At 48.1% G+C, this 17,353-nt stretch overlaps 1 protein-coding gene across 1 annotated transcript in view; it reads left to right on the forward strand.

The window, feature by feature from the left end:
- The window catches only part of ARHGEF9 (Cdc42 guanine nucleotide exchange factor 9), a 429,305-nt gene that overhangs the window by 84,647 nt on the left and 327,305 nt on the right, over positions 1-17,353 (forward strand). Inside the window, exons 3-4 of the mRNA XM_030210261.1 lie at positions 8,885-9,220; positions 16,832-16,973. Coding sequence (XP_030066121.1) covers positions 8,885-9,220; positions 16,832-16,973 — 478 coding nt within the window. The remainder of the gene's footprint in view (positions 1-8,884; positions 9,221-16,831; positions 16,974-17,353) is intronic.

A 17,353-nucleotide genomic window follows, 5' to 3' on the forward strand; every position in this document is an offset into this window, starting at 1 on the left:
TGCACAGGGAAATGAAAGGTGACCAATCCAAGGTTGCAAAGAAAATCACCGATAAAGTTGGGATTAAAGGCTCGGGGAGGAGGTGACTGTCCCCGAAGCCATACAGAAAGTAGGACAAAGCAGAGGGAGATTTTCAAAGGGGTTTAAGTGGGCCATCACCGGGTAATCAGGGCACTTAACCACTTAATGCTGCTGAATATCCCCTCTGACCTCCATAGTACTGTGAGGTTAGTCCCATCGGGGTAGTTCGTGGGGGAGTCGAGGAGGAGCTGACAGTTATGCAGGCGCTGGCGATATTCAGGCCAGCAAGATGGACTGCACAAAAAGAAGTTCTATCATTACCAGGTTAGCATCATGAGTGCTGACACTAAATAGTGACTTCACTGGCTTCCCATCAGATACCGCATTCAGTTCAAGGAGTGGCCTAGTGGTTAGGGTGGTGGACTTTGGTCCTGGGGAACTGAGGAACTGAGTTCGATTTCCACTTCAGGCACAGGCAGCTCCTTGTGACTCTGGGCAAGTCACTTAACCCTCCATTGCCCCATGTAAGCCGCATTGAGCCTGCCATGAGTGGGAAAGTGCAGGGTACAAATGTAACAAAAATAAAATAGATACTATTGGAGATTCTACATGGAATGTTGCTACTATTGGAGATTCTACATGGAATGTTGCTATTCCACTAGCAACATTCCATGTAGAAGGCTGCGCAGGCTTCTGTTTCTGTGAGTCTGACGTCCTGCACGTACGTGCAGGACGTCAGACTCACAGAAGCAGAAGCCTGCGCGGCCACATTGGTGATCTGCAAGGGCCGACTTCTACATGGAATGTTGCTAGTGGAGTCTCAAATAGTAGCAACAGTGGAGGAGTGGCCTAGTGGCCTAGTGGTTAGGGTGGTAGACTTTGGTCCTGGGGAACTGAGTTCGATTCCCACTTCAGGCACAGGCAGCTCCTTGTGACTCTGGGCAAGTCACTTAACCCTCCATTGCCCCAGGTACACATAAGTACCTATATACAATATGTAAGCCGCATTGAGCCTGCCATGAGTGGGAAAGTGCGGGGTACAAATGTAACAAAATAACCTACAAATGCACTCAGTCTGCTGCCCCTCACTACCTCTCTACCCTCATCTCCCCTTACGTTCCCGCCCGTAACCTCCGTTCACAGGATAAATCCCTCCTCTCAGTACCCTTCTCCACTACCGCCAACTCCAGGCTCCGCGCATTCTGCCTCGCCTCACCCTATGCTTGGAACAACCTTCCCGAGCCCTTACGCCAAGCCCCCTCCCTGCCCATCTTCAAGTCTTTGCTTAAAGCTCATCTCTTCAGTGCTGCATTCGGCACCTAACCCTTACCGTTCAGTGAATCCAGACTGCCCCAATTTGACTGCCCCTATCTGACTGACTGTTCACGTGTCCTTTAGATTGTAAGCTCTTTGAGCAGGGACTGTCCTTCTATGTTAAATTGTACAGCGCTGCGTAACCCTAGTAGCGCTTTAGAAATGTTAAATAGTAGTAGTAGTAGTGACTGAAAAAAAACCCAAAATAAAAGGGCAAAAATAAGAATATGGTCAGTGCACTGGGTTGAGATCCTGGAGAACTAGATTCAATTCCCACTGCAGCTCCTTGTGACCCTGGGCAAGTCACTTAACCCTCCATTGCCCCAGGTACAAAATAACCTTCGATTATGATCCCCTTAGGGACAGAAAAGTACCTGTAAAAATAATATATGCAAACTGCTTTGAATGTATCTACAGAAAGGCAGTATATCAAGTGTGGAATACACAAGATCTCGATATGTACACTTTGGAAGAAAGGCGAGAGAAGGGAGATATGATATAAGGATAGAAACATTTAAATACCTATGTGACATAGGTGAGTCTCTTTCAATTGAAAGGTAGCTCTGGAATGAGTGGGGGGGGCATAGGATGAGCGTGAAAGGGGATAGACTCAGAAGTTACCTGAGGAAAGACTTCTTCACGGAAAAGGTGGTGAATTCATGGAATGGTCTCCTGGTGGGAAGTGGTGGAGACTAAAACAGTATCTGAATTCAAGAGATTTGGGGGAAAAGTGGAGCAGTAGCCTAATGGTTAGTGCAGCGGGCTTTGATCCTGGCAACCTGGCTTCAATTCCCATTGCAGCTCCTTGTGACCTTGGCCAAGTCACTTAACCCTCTATTGCCATAGGTACAAAAACGTAGATTGTGAGGACTCTGGGATCAGAGAATGTACCTTCATAAGAATAGCCATACTGGGTCAGACCAATAGTCCATCTAGCCCAGTATCCTGTTTCCAACAGTGGCCAATCCAGCTCACAAGTACCCGGGAGAAACCCAAATCGTGGCAACATTCCATGCTACCAATTCCAGAGCAAGCATTGGCTTCCCTATGTCTGCCTCAATAGCAGACTGTAGACTTTTCCTCCAGGAACTTGTCCAAACCTTTGTAAACCCAGATACGCTAACCACTGTTAATACATCTTCCGGCGAAGAGTTCCAGAACTTAACTATTCTTTGAGTGAAAAAAATATTTCCTCCTATTTGCTTTAAAAGTATTTCCATGTAACTGCCTTGAGTGTCCCCTAGTCTTTGTACTTTTTGAAAGAGTTAAAAAATTGATTCACTTCTACTCATTCTACAACACTCAGGGTTCTGTAGACCTTAATCATATCTCCCCTCAGCCATCTCTTTTCCAAGCTGAAGAGCCCTAACCTCTTTAGCCTTTCCTCATATGATAGGAGTTCCATTCCCTTTATCATTTTGGTCGCTCTTCTTTGAAACTTTTCTAATTCCGCTATATCTTTTTTTTTAAATACAGTGACCAGAACTGAATGCAACACTGTAGGTGAGGTTACACCATGGAGCCATAGAGAGACGACATAATATTCGCAGTCTTATTTACCTTCTCTTTCCTAATAATTCTTAACGTTCTGTTTGCTTTTTTGGTCACTGCCGCACACTGGGCAGAAGATTTCAGCATATTATCTACAATAACACCCAAATCTTTTTCTTTGATGCAGTGGCGTTCCGTGCTTGGCTGACACCCGGGGCAGATCGCTGCTGCGCGCATCCCCCCCCCCCCCCGGGTGCAGTGCAACACGGCACCTCCCCTGGCGTGGAACGGCACCCCCCCTGGCGTCGGCACCCCCTCTGATGTGAACCCTAACCCCCCCCCGGCGCAGCGCCTCTCACTCCCCCCGACAGTCCCCACCTGCCAGCTGAGCTCCGGCCAGCACCTCCAATCTGCAGCGCTGCTGACTTTAAATGAAGAAAACCGTCTCGTGGTTGGCCCTTCACTCACTGAGTCCCGCCCTTGAGGAAATAGGAAGTTATATCAGAGGGCGGGACTCAGTAGTGAAGGGCCAACGACAAGACGGGTTTCTTCATTTAAAGTCAGCAGCGCTGCAGATTGGAGGTGCCGGCCGGAGCTCAGCTGGTAGACAGGTGGGGACTGTCGGGGGGAGTGAGAGGCGCTGCGCCGGGGGGGGGGGTGGACGGAGCACCCCCCCCCCCCCCACCCGTTGACACCCGAGGCGGACCGCCCCCACCGCCCCGCCCTTGCTACACCACTGCTTTGATGCTGACCCCCAAGGTGGACCCTAGCATCAGGTTACTATGATTTGGATTGTTCTTTCCAATGTGCATCACTTTGCATCTGTCCACATTACCATTTGGATGCCCAGCCTGCCAATTTCCTAAGGTCTTCCTGCATTTTTTTTCACAGTCCGCCTGTGTTTTAAAAACCTTGAATTGTCTCGTATCATCTGCAAATTCAATCGCCTCACTTGTCGTTCCAATTTCCAGATCATTTATAAATATGTTGAATAGCACTGGTCACAGTACAGATCTCTGTGGCCCTCCACTATTTACCCTCCTCCATTGAGAGAAATGGCCATTTAACCTTACCCTCTGTTTTCTGTCCATTAACCACAACAGAATATTGCCTCCTATCCCATGACTTTTTCATTTTCTCAGGAGTCTCTCATGAGGAACTTTGTCAAAAGGTTTCTGAAAATCTAGATACACTACATCAATTGACTCACCTTTGTTGACATATTTATTTACGCCTTCAAAGAAATGAAGCAAATTGCTGAGGCAAGACTTCTCTTGACTTAACCCATGCTGACTCTGTCCCATTAAACCATGTTTATGCTTATTTTCGAAAGAGAAGAGCACCCATCTTTCGACACAAATCGCTAGATGGGCATCCTTCTCACAGGGTCGCCCAAATCGGCATAATCGAAAGCCGATTTTGGGCATCCTCAACTGCTTTCCGTCGCGGGGATGACCAAAGTTCACGGGGGCGTGTCGGAGGCATAGCGAAGGCGGGGCTGGGGCGTGTCTAACACATGGGCGTCCTCGACTGATAATGGAAAAAAGAAGGGCGTCCCTGATGAACACTTGGACGACCTTATCTGGTCCTTTTTTTCTTACGACCAAGCCACAAAAATGTGACCTAAATGACCAAATGACCACCGGAGGGAATCGGGCATGACCTCCCCTTACTCCCCCAGTGGTCACTAACCCCCTCCCACCCTAAAAAAAACATTAAAAAATATTTTTAAAATATTTTTTCCAGCCTCTCTGCCAGCCTCAATTATCATACCCAGCTCCATGACAGCAGTATGCAGGTCTCTGGAGCAGTTTTAATGGGTGCAGTGCACTTCAGGCAGACCCAGGCCCATCCCCCCCCCCACCTGTTACACTTGTGGTGGTAAATGTGAGTCCTCCAAAAACCACCAGAAACCCACTGTACCCACAAGTTGGTGCCTTCTTCACCCATAAGGGCTATGGTAGTGGTGTAGAGTTGTGAGGAGTGGGTTTTGGGGGGGTTGGGGGGCTCAGCACACAATGTCAGGGAGCTATGCACCTGGGAGCAATTTCTGAAGTCCACTGTAGAGCCCCCTAGGGTGCCCGGTTGGTGTCCTGGCATGTCAGGGGGAACCAGTGCACTACGAATGCTGGCTCCTCCCACAACCAAAGGGCTTGGATTTGGTCGTTTCTGAGATGGGCGTCCTCGGTTTCCATTATCAGCGAAAATCGGGGACGACCATCTCTAAGGTTGACCTAAATTTCATGATTTGGGAGTCCCCGACCATATTATCGAAACAAAAGGTGGACGCCCATCTTGTTTCAATAATACGGGTTTCCCTGCCCCTTCGCCAGGACGTCCTGCGAGGAGGTCCTCTGGAAAACCTGGGCGCCCCTTTCGATTATGCTCTCTGTGTTCCATAATTTTATTCTTTATAATAGTTTCCATTATTTTACCCAGCACTGACATCAGGCTTACAGGTCTGTAATTTCCCAAATCACCCCTGGAACCCTTTTTAAAAATTGGTGTTACATTGGCCACCCTTCAATCTTCAGGTACTATGAATGATTTTAATAACAGGTTACAGATTACTGACAGCAGATCAGCAATTTCATGTTTGAATTCTTTCAGTCCCCTTGGATGTATGCCATCCAGTCCAGGTGATTTACCACTCTTTAACAGTGGCGTAGCCAAGGGTGGGCCCAGGCCCACCCAGTATCATCACACCTATGATGTGGCTGGCATGGATCCCCAAGTCCTACCAGCCGAAAATTCTCAACAACTGTCCCTCCTTGCCTACCTTTTAAATAGCAGATCTTTGCCTGCAGTGACTGATACATACTGCTTGCACTGGCTCCATAACCTTCCCTCTGATGTTTTCCTGCCTATGCAGAAACAGGAAGTTACATCAGAGGGAAGGCTGTGGGGTCAGCATGAGCAGTGTGTATTAGTTGCTGCTGGTGAAAAGCTGCTATTTAAAAGGTATGTAGGGGAGGGGGGATGTTTGAGAGACCACATGGCATGCAGGCGAGAGAGGGAGAGACCAAATCCCTTGTGGGACAAGGCAGAGTTGTTCTGCCCATCCATCTTGGGCCCAGGCCCATCCAAAATTGGGTGTCTGGCTACGCCCCTGCAGTCTTTAATTTGTTGATTTGGTTCAGTACATCTTCCAGGTTCACCAAGATTTCTTTCAGTTCCTCCGCATCATCACCCTTGAAAACCATTTCTGGTAGAGGCAGTTTCTGTGCTATAGCCTTGTCTCCCTGAGTGTCCCTTTTGCTCCTTCATGATCTAATGGTCCTATAGAATCCCTCACAGGCTTTCTACTTCTGATGTATCTGAAAAAGGTGTTACTGTGAGTCTTTGCCTCTGCCTCGAGTTTCTCTTCCTAATTTTAGCCTTCTTTATCAATACTTTATATCTGATGATGTATTGAATCAGTGGGGATACTGTGAGCCATCTGCTGAAAGGGCTGGCCAGACCTCTCTGTGGACAGGGCAGTCCTCTTTTGGTAGTTTAGATTTAGTAAGGACTTGGCAACCCAACTGTTCAGGTATTGCTCTGCATTCCCAACTTCATTATTCACTCTGCAGTCCTTTGGTTGAAAGACTTTGGCGCCCTCTGTTGGTCCTTATTAAGCTAGAATAAATTAGGTTGTCCAACTCTCCTTGACACAGTTGGACCTTTCAGTGTGTTAGGAGCAAACTCTGTAAAGAAAAGGGGCCTTTGTGCAAGCTAAGTGCATTGCATTTACCGGTCTGCAGATCTGGCTAAAACATATCCTGTTAAGTGGGATATTCAGCAGTTAACAGGCTTTGGGGCACCTCATAAAGATAGGGCTGATGTTTACGTGTAGTCCTCGTTATGCGGTTACTCTGGCCGGTTCAGTGATGACTATCAACATTTAACTGGCCAGGTTTGAGTTGGGTCGTTAACTGGTTATTTTCAGCTGTGTCAATCAGTAAAAGCCACTGAACATGACCGGTTAGCTCCGAGCAGATGATTTAAACAGGTTAAAATTTTGTGACATTTATGCACAGCTCTATGAAATTTTTAAAGAGGTCAATTTATGAGCATAACTCTCAAAGTTGGGAGCATAAATCCTTTGAATATCAGGCCCGTTGCTATATAAGTTATAGCGATAAGTTGCCTTAATTATTGTAATGCGATCTATGTCGATGGCTTCAGAAAAGTTATCTGCCAGTTATCGTGCTTAAACAGGGCTGCCGAGAGACTAGGCCGGGCCCGGGGCAAGGCCGCCTTGCCTCCACTGCCGCCCCCTGTTGCTCCCCCTGCCGCCCCCCGTTGCTGCAGTCCCCGATCTCACCTGCCTGCCTCCATGGCTCCGGGCCCCCTGCATTCAAAGCGGCAGTCACAGATTGCCTCTCTTCTGGCCTTCCCTCCCTGTGTCCCACCCTCGTCTGATGTAACTGTGACTGCCGCTTCGAATTCAGGGGGCCCGGAGCCGAGGAGGCAGGCAGGTGAGACCAGGGACTGCAGCGCCGGCGGCCTGATCTTGGCGCCGGGCCCCCCTTGGAGGCCCGGGCCCGGGGAATTTTGTCCCCTCCCCCCTGCCCCCCTCTCTGCGGCCCTGTGCTTAAACTCGAGTGGTGCGAACAGTGACTTGAAGCAGGATTTTGCCGATACTCGGGTCACTATATTCAAGTTGCTCTGGATGTTTTTTTGAATGTTACACGACGTGAGGGCCGAATATTTACAGGACAGGGACTAGCTTTATGCCCTCCAGACTTCCTGTCCGGCATGACATTAAACTTGGTGATCTCTGGCCCAGTTGAGTTCCCACTTGGTAGCACTGGGAAGCAAAGGATTTGATGGGCTGCCCTGGCTTATTGGAGTTGAATGAGGGAAGTAAATTCTGTGGGATTTCACTGTCTGTTACACACAGACTTGTTTAATTAGGTGAACTGATTAAGCAGAGAAACTGTATGAGAAGGCCAGTCATTGGATGCTAAATAAGTACAATAATGAAATCATTAATTTATAAGGGTTTATTGACCAACTCACCCAAGACTGAGTTCTGAGAGATAATTACTATTTGATTTTATAGTATGTAAATATATGTCTTTCAGTGTTTAAATGATACATAAACTGTTTTGTACACTCTGCTGCTTGAAAGGATGTATAATATATTTGTAAATGAACTATACTATGGAACGTTCCCATTTCAGTCCTCTGCTTTCCTCTCTAACACACCCTTTTGCACTCTGCCTGACATTTTATGTGGTTCTTTCCACGACATTATCTCGCTGCATCTCAGCTAATAATATATCCACTTTCGAAGTGTCCTTCCCCACCCCCCTCCCAACTCCCCAGTACACTCAGGTTCATTAAGAGCAACTCAAATTTTCACTGCCAAGCGTAGGATGTGGGTCAGATTCCCCGAGGCCAGCTGGTGCTGGAGACTCTGTGGAGGAGAGGGTGGAGGGTGTCTCAGTCATTGCACAACAGCTACACCTAGGGCTCCTTTTACTAAGCCGCAGTAAAAAGTGGCTTGCGGTATTTTGGGCGCGCGCAGAAATATTTTTCAGCGCACGTACCAAAAATGCCTTAAAATTTTTTTTCCCAAAAATGGACATTCGGCAAAATCAAATTTGCCGCGCATCCGTTTTGGGTGTCTAAACTTACCGCCAGCCATAGACCGGTAAGGAATCTGCTTGGTAATGACCTATGCGCGTCACATGCCACTTGGCATGCGTCTGCAAATAACAAAATATTTTCCAGATATGCGTAGTGGATGCACGCCAAAAATGAAATTACTGCAAGGCATGTGGTAGTCGGGCGGTAAGTTGATTTTGGCATGTATTGGGGCGCACGTAGAGCCTTACGCGGCTTAGTAAAAAGGGCCCCCTAGTGTCCAGACTTTGGGTCTCTGATTCCAGGGGTCTGGAAGGAGCTCTCAGGCTGTTGCAATGGGAGAGAATTTCCCAGGTGGCTGTGAATGAATGCTCGTGGTGCTAGAGCTCAATGGACGCCAACAGAGGCAAAAGAAAACCGCTGAACAAAATGAAAAATGAGTCCTTTAAAATCTTAAAAGTAAAATCTCATCTTTCACTCCTAGGGCCAAGTGAAAGAACGGTGGATAACTGACAGAGAGAATACGACTCAGGGGCTCCTCCTGGCGGGGAAAGAACTGGATGCAAGTGATAGATGTCCAGAGAATGAGGATGCTCTTGGCCTCCTACACAATGTAGAGTTTCCCATTCTTGGCGAGTGCTTCCCCGTGGGCTCTGACTCTGACGATGGAAGTGCCACTGAATTTTTTGATGCAGAGAGTGATTCCTTTGAAACTAGGGCACGTCAAGAGGGCGTGAGAGGCAAGAAAGAGTCCAGCCAGCCCTTCTCAGATGAGGATTCCTCCGCACTGCTACTTCTAGAGGACCTGGATTCTGCTAAAGTAAGTGACCTGTTGACATTTCTCCTTCTTGACTTATGCTCCTCCCCCTGAATCTACAGTTTGGCTTACATGCTGGCAGTGGCGTTCCTGGGGGGGCTGGCACCCGGGGCGGATTGCCGATGCACCCCGCACCCCCGGGTGCAGCGCCCCCCCCCCCCCCCGATGCAGCGCGGACACCCCCCGCCAAGGAACCCCCCCCCCGGGTGCACGCCGCTTGGGGGGGGGGCGCGCGCGCCTGTCCTCTGTTGTTCCATGCTTCTTCTCTGCCCCGGAACGGTAGGTGCGGTCCACCCTGGGTGCACGCCGCTGGGGGGGGGGGGGGTGCCGCGCGCACCTGTCCTCTGTTGTTCCATGCTTCTTCTCTGCCCCGGAACAGGAAGTAACCTGTTCCGGGGCAGAGAAGAAGCATGGAACAACGGAGGACAGGCGCGCGCGGCACCCCCCCCGGCGGCGTGCACCTGGGGCGGACCGCACCCACCGCCCCCCCCCCCCCTAGGAACGCCACTGCATGCTGGGGAAAGATCTAGAGTCTCATCTGCTGGACCATCCTAGCATCTACTTGTAAACAAGTTTCTCTTTAATTAATATATATAGAGAGAACACATAGATGCTTCCATTTCAATTCAGTTTTGCGTATGCTTTTCTGCAGGGATCATTTTCTATTAAAAACATGGTTCTGTTTGGAAGGCAGGGGCAGGGGTGGTGTGATGGGAGTGAGCCAGGTAACACCTAATTTCGCTTCCTCCCTCCCCAGTCTACTCCCAAGCCCAACGTCCTCTCTCCCTTCACAGTTCTGCTTCCATGATCGACTGACCTCTCCCCAGCTGCAGCGAGGTGTGCTTTGGTCCTGGGGCTCTGTGATCTGTGATCACCTGACCTCTCCTTCCTGGCTGCAGGGGAGGTGCATTTGATCCCGGGGCCGTGATATCCTATGGCATTGAAGAAGGGGTACACTGGTACCTGACTGTGTCTTCTGGTCTAGACTCAGGGGCACCTGCAGGCTGTCAAAAATGTTCCCAGAAATATATTGCTCTCGGTGGAAACAACAGTTCATTCCAGCACTGTCTCTGAATTTTAACAGAAGTAAAGGTTCTGTGCCATGATCAAGAGATGGCATGACCTATGTAACTCTTATCAGTGTTAAAATCCAGCAGTATCACCCTTCAAATCAATATAGTCACGATGCAGAGTATGGTATTAACCTGGAGGAAGTAGGGGATCTGAAGCTGTTTCCTCCAGGTTAATCTCATACTTCAGTCCTCTGCTTTCCTCTCTAACACATCCTTTTGCACTCTGATTCTTTCCACTACACTATCTCGCTCCATCTCAGCTAATAATATATCCACTTTTGAAGTGTCCTTCCCCACCCCTCTCCCAACTCCCCAGTATACTCAGGTTCATGAAGAGCAACTCGAGTTTTCACTGCCAAGCGTAGGATGTGGGTCAGATTCCCAAGGCCAGCTGGTGCTGGAGACTCTGTGGAAACAGCTTTCCAAGCCCTTGAGAGGAGGGGGAGAGGGGAGAGGGAGTCCCAGTCATTGCATCATGACTATATTGATTTGAAGAGTGATACTGCTGGACTGTAACGATGACCTATATGTGTACCATGCATAATGTTGTTTGCCAGATCTTGTAAGGTCAACTTGTTACTTTGACCCTGTCTTCTGTCGCTGTGTAAATGACAGATTTACATATGTAAATAGCTCTGTGTGTCGACTGTATGTAGCAGGCCTGAAAAGTTCTGTATGAATGTGTTTCCTGTTTTGCAATACATGCACACTTTAAACTATTTGCTCCAAATCGCAGGTCAACTGGACCCTACCTACATCAATCAGCCCTTTTTACATTAGTGATCAGTCACTTAGACGATAGTAGTGCTTTATATAATGGGATCTCTCTAAGGGGCCCTGTTACTGAGCTGCATAGGCGCCTACGCGCGTCTACGTGTGTCAATTTTGAACTACCGCCTGGCTTCCACGTGGCCCAGGCGGTAATTCCATTTTTTTACGCATGTCTGCTATGCACGCCGGAAAATATTTTTTATTTTCCGGCGTATGGCGCTAACTAGGCGGTAATTGGCATTGTACGCACGCTGATGATTACCGCCCGGTTAACACGTGACTCCTTACCACTTTGACAATGGGTGGCAGTGAGGTCTCAGGCCCAAAATAGACGCGCGCCAATTTTCATTTTGCCGCACATCCAGTTTCGGTCAAAAAAAGGCCTTTTTTTGTAGGTGCGCTGAAAAATGGACCTGCATGCGTCCAATACACGCGTCTACACCAGCGCGGGCCATTTTTCACATACCTTAGTAAAAGGACCCTTCACTTAGGTGCATCATTTACAGGGCAATCAGATTAGCCACTTCCCCATAAAAATGATCACATTATGTGATAGGACTGGTGGATTGGATCAATTTCAGTTTGGGTTGTGGGGAAACATAGTGTGGAGTGGTTGTTTTATTTATTTATTTGTTACATTTGTATCCCACATTTCCCCACCTATTTGCAGGCTCAATGTGGCTTACATAGTACCGTGAAGGCGTTCGTAGGGAACAAATACAATTAGATGTTAGGGTGGAATAGGGAAGATAAGATTCAGGCACATAGGGTTAAAGCAAGGGAGGGTTTGATAATGTCCAATATGGCCCGCCCGCCAGCCTGCCCGTTTATCCAGAAATCCAGACAAACGGGCAGATTGCTAGCCTCCCCTCCCCTTACTTACTACTGCCCTGGTGGTCTAGTGACCTCTTCCGCCTTTGGGGCAGGAAAGAGCCCCCTCTTTCCTGCCCGGAGCGCTGCCCTGCATGCATCCTTCCTGTTCGTGATCTCGGCGCCAATTCAAATGGCCGCCGAGAGTTGAAGTGACTTCGCGAGACTTCAACTCTTGGCGGCCATTTTGAATCGGCGCCGAGATCAGCAACATGAAGGAAGCATGCAGGGCAACGCTCCAGGCAGGAAAGAGGGGGCTCTTTCCTGCCCCGAAGAGCTCACTAGACCACCAGGGCAGTAGTAAGGTAAGGGGGGGGGGTGATGGGGTGTGTGACAGGGGGGAGGGGAAAATGTGACAGGGGCGGAGAGAGGGCGGGAAAGGGGGCGGGGTGGGGTGTGTTGTGGGGGCGGAGCATGTGTCCTCCTTTTTGGGGGACAAAATATGGTAACCCTATCAAAACTTATGTTATTAGGTAGATGTATAGACTGGGAGGTACCAAGGGAGGTTGGGTTATTGGGTGAATGGTTACCGCTGAAGAAATGATGTTAAGAGTTTGGGGGTTGTATTGGATTCTAGTTTGCGTATGCAAGAGCAGATAGGGCAGGTGATAACGTTCATCTTTTTATCAGCTTCATTTGTTGAGCAGATTGAAACCAATGTTATCAGATTATGATTTTAGAATTGTGGTTCAGAGTTTAGTTCTCAGTAAATTGGATGATTATAATACACTGTACTAGGGGGTCTCCGTTTCTCACTGTAAAGCACTACAGGTGATACAGAATGATGCAGCTCATTTGATCATTTCATCAAATGTAACTACTCTATTTGGTTTGTGAGCCACATTGAAACAATGTCAATTGGAAAATGTGGGATATAAATAAAATAAAATCAATTACTGGGGCCTCCAGGTACTTGCATATAATTCCAACACTGAAGCAGCTTCACTGGTTGCCAGTGTATAGAGGAATTTCATTTAAATTACTGACTTCAATTCACCATCTAATCTATGAGACAGCCCCCTGGTATTTTCGCAGTTTTTGAAGGCATACCAACCAGTACACACATTCCCCCGGATTCTATGTAGTGCGCCTAGAGATCTGCGCCGAAATCGGCGCAGATTCTATAACAAGCTTAACAAGGTCATGAGTGCTGATAACAGCACTTAACAAGCAATAATGAGCACTAATTGGCACTGATTAGAATCTAGGCGCACAACTCGCTAAGTGTATTCGATGTGCGCTGAACTTCTAATGTGCACAGCAAAAAGGGGCGTGGTTATGGGCAGAGAAAAGGGCATTTCCAGGGTGTTCTGAAATTTACACGCTTAGTTTTAGAGTATGGCCCGCTGCGTCTAAATCTACGTGCTAGGATTTACGCCACATTTTCATTGGTGTAAATGGATGCGTGAAGATTTAGGCTCTGAAATATCAACTAAGCTTATTCTATAATTGGTGCCTAAATCTTGGTGCCGATTATAGAATAGGCTTAGTCGATTTTTTTTAAGCTCCATATATAGAATCTCCCCCATTGCGTTCAATGGACTCGAAATATCAGGAAACTGTAAATCTGGGGAAGGTGTGTTATGCTGATACAAGGGCAGTTGCATGTTCTATTGCAGGACCACATCTGTGGAGCGATTTACCTAGATATTGACGTCTTGCTGGGAATGTAGTTCAGTTGAAGAGACCGCTGAAGATCTAATTGTTTCTTTTGGCATATCCGCTGGTGCGAAGTATGGTATATTTCAGCGGCGTAGCCAGACTTCAGCGGAAGGGGGGTCCAGAGCCCGAGGTGAGGGGGCACATTTTAGCCCCCCCCCTCCGGTGCCGCCGCCCCCCCAGTCATTATTGGACCCCACCGCTGCTGCCGCCAACTTTGACGACCCCTGCCGATGACCCTCTTGACCCCCCTCCCGCCGCCAACCCTCCCACGCCATCACCGTGGGCTACCTTTGCTGGCGGGGGACCCCAATCCCCACCAGCCGAGGAGGTCCTCTTCTTCCCGCGAAGGCTTCGTTCTATTTCTGACGTCCTGCACGTTGTACGTGCAGGACGTCAGACTCACAGAAACAGAACGAAGCCTTGCGCCAGAAGAAGAGGACCTCGCTGGCTGATCTGCAAGGCTTCGTTCTGTTTCTGTGAGTCTGACGTCAGACTCACAGAAACAGAACGAAGCCTTGCGCCGGAAGACGTCAGAAACAGAACGAAGCCTTCGCGGGAAGAAGAGGACCTCCTCGGCTGGCGGGGATTGGGGTCCCCCGCCAGCAAAGGTAGGCGACGGCGGGGGAGGGTTGGCGGCGGGAGGGGGGGTCAAAAGGGTCGTCGGCAGGGGGGGTCCAGGGCCAAATCTAGGGGGGCCCAGGCCCTCCCTGGCCCCACGTAGCTATGCCACTGGTATAATTATTTAATTTATTTATTTGTTACATTTGTATCCCACACTTTCCCACCTATTTGCAGGCTCAATGTGGCTTACATAGTACCGTAAAGGCGTTCGCCAATTCCGGTATGAACAAATACAGTAATGTTGTGGTAGAATAAGGTTCGTGTTTACAAACACATTAGGAAATCGTGGAGAGGAAGAGTTATTACATGTCCATTACGAGCTTTGGTTTCGTTGTGTTGCAGGGTACAGGCATTTAAGTTGGGTCGGTAGGGTATGCCTTTTTGAACAGGTTAGTTTTTAATGATTTCCAGAAGTTTAGGTGATTTTGCAGCTTGCTTTTTTTTTGTTGTTTTTATGTTTGTTGTTGATATTGTAAAACATTTTTATGGATGTTTTTATTGTAAACTGCCTAGCGTTTAGGCAGAATATAAATTAATAAAATAAAATTCACCCCATTATAATTAATAGTTACTAGGAATAAATGCCCGTTTCTGAGCGCAATGAAACGGGCGCTAGCAAGGGGCCCCCTCCCTCCGAGCTACTTGCCTTGTTCGGTGTTTGCGTCGCTGTGTGTGGGTAGGGTTTTGGGTTTTTTTTGTTTGCTGCGCCTCCGTGGCCGTGCCTGTGGCGTTTCGGTTTCGGGCCTCGAGTGTTAAAGCTCCGCCCTCGACGTCATGACGTTTTGACGCGAGGGCGGTGCAGACACTCCAGGGCACACCGGATATCTCGGGCGCCTCAACTTCCGTGGAGGCTTCAGAACGTTGGGGTTGCCTTTTATATAGAGAGATTATTATTGAAGGCATTTTATTGGTTACAGGTACTATATTGTATTAAATTTAAGATTCTGATGCTTTTTATAAGGGGCTTCCTTACCATCTTTCCGACTTGGTGCTAGTTTATGCTTCAGTTAGGGGTCCTTTTACTAAGGTGCGCTGAAAAATGGCCTGCAGTAGTGTAGGCGCAGGTTTTGGGCGTGCGCAGGCCCATTTTTCAGCGTGCCTGTAAAAAAGGCCTTTAAAAAATTTTTTTGCCGAAAATGGACGTGTGGCAAAATCAAAATTGGCGTGTCCATTTTGGATCTCAGACCTTACCGCCAGACATTGACCTAGTGGTAAAGTCTCACGTGGTAACCGTGTGGTAATGGCCTATGCGCATCAAATGCCACTTGGCACGCATCCGATACAAGCGCCCGAAAATAAAAAAAAATATTTTTCGGATGCGCGTATCGGATGTGCGCCAAAATTGAAATTACTGCAAGAACCACACGGTAGCTGGGCAGTAACTCTATTTTGGCGCGTGTTGGGCGCACGTAGACACGTGGCTTAGTAAGAGGGCCCCTTAGGGTATTATGTTCCCAGTCCCAAACCAGTTAATCCTGTCAATCCGGCCATCGGCTAGGACCAGGGTAGGTAGCACACTTGAGGCAGTGCTTTTCTGTCTAGTTCTTATTTTTTATTTTCTTACATATAGTAACATAGTAACATAGTAGATGACGGCAGAAAAAGACCTGCACGGTCCATCCAGTCTGCCCAACAAAATAAACTCATATGTGCTAGTTTTTGTGTATACCTTACCTTGATTTGTACCTGTCTTTTTCAGGGCACAGACCGTATAAGTCTGCCCAGCACTATCCCTTACTCCCAACCACCAGCCCCGCCTCCCACCACCGGCTCCCGCACTTTCCCACTCATGGCAGGTTCAATGCGGCTTACGTATTATATACAGGTACTTATTTGTACCTGGGGCAATGGAGGGTTAAGTGATTTGCCCAGAGTCAGAAGGAGCTGCCTGTGCCTGAAGTGGGAATCGAACTCAGTTCCTCAGTTCCCCAGGACCAAAGTCCACCACCCTAACCACTAGGCCACTCCTCCACTGTTGCTACTATTTGAGATTCTACATGGAATGTTGCTAATGTTGCTATTCCACTAGCAACATTCCATGTAGAAGTCGGCCCTTGCAGATCACCAATGTGGCCGCGCAGGCTTCTGCTTCTGTGAGTCTGACGTCCTGCACGTCAGACTCACAGAAACAGAAGCCTGCGCAGCCTTCTACATGGAATGTTGCTAGTGGAATAGCAACATTCCATGTAGAATCTCCAATAGTAGCAACATTCCATGTAGAATCTCCAATAGTATCTATTTTATTTTTGTTACATTTGTACCCCGCACTTTTCCACTCATGACAGGCTCAATGCGGCTTACATGGGGCAATGGAGGGTTAAGTGACTTGCCCAGATTCACAAGGAGCTGCCTGTGCCTGAAGTGGGAATCGAACCCAGTTCCCCAGGACCAAATGTCCACCACTCTAACCACTAGGCCACTCCTCCACTCCATACTTGTCCAGTGTTAAAAGCGAAATCTGTGCAGAATAATTATATCTGAAAGGTGAGCGTGATTTTGATGTCATGGTGCTGCGGCGATCAGTGCTGGGATTCAGTGGCACTATCCGTGATTTTATCATTAGAATTTAGGAAATGTTGTCATCATTTATGACTTTGATTTTTTTTTTCTTTCCCAGTTGCTGTCTCATTCTGTGCCATCAACAGAGGATCCGTCTGTCAGTGTCCTGCTGGACAGGTGCCACGCCATACCGCTCTCTCAGAGCACTCCCACAGGGCTGGACCAAGTGGGCTGGATGAAGCTAACAGTGCTGAGCACAGGTAGAGTACAAAATTTACCTTCCACTCTCCATGCCATCATGTTTCATTCATAGTAACATAGTAAATGATGGCAGATAAAGACCTGTATGGTCCATCCAGTCCGCCCAACAAGATAAACTCATTTACATGGTATGTGATACTTCATACCCGTTTGATTTGTCCTTGCCATTCTCAGGGCACAGACCATAGAAGTCTGCCCAGCACTGTTCTTGTACTAAAAGTTCTGAAGATTCTGGAATCCTAAAGAGTTACAAGATTCCAGAATCCCAACTAGTAGCAACATTCCATGTAGAACCCCAAACAGTAACATAGTAACATAGTAAACAACGGCAGATAAAGACCTTTCGGTACATCCAGTCTGCCCAACAAGATAAACTCAT

The sequence above is a fragment of the Microcaecilia unicolor genome, chromosome 7 (genome assembly GCF_901765095.1).
Source record: "Microcaecilia unicolor chromosome 7, aMicUni1.1, whole genome shotgun sequence".
Taxonomy (NCBI): Eukaryota; Metazoa; Chordata; class Amphibia; order Gymnophiona; family Siphonopidae; genus Microcaecilia; species Microcaecilia unicolor.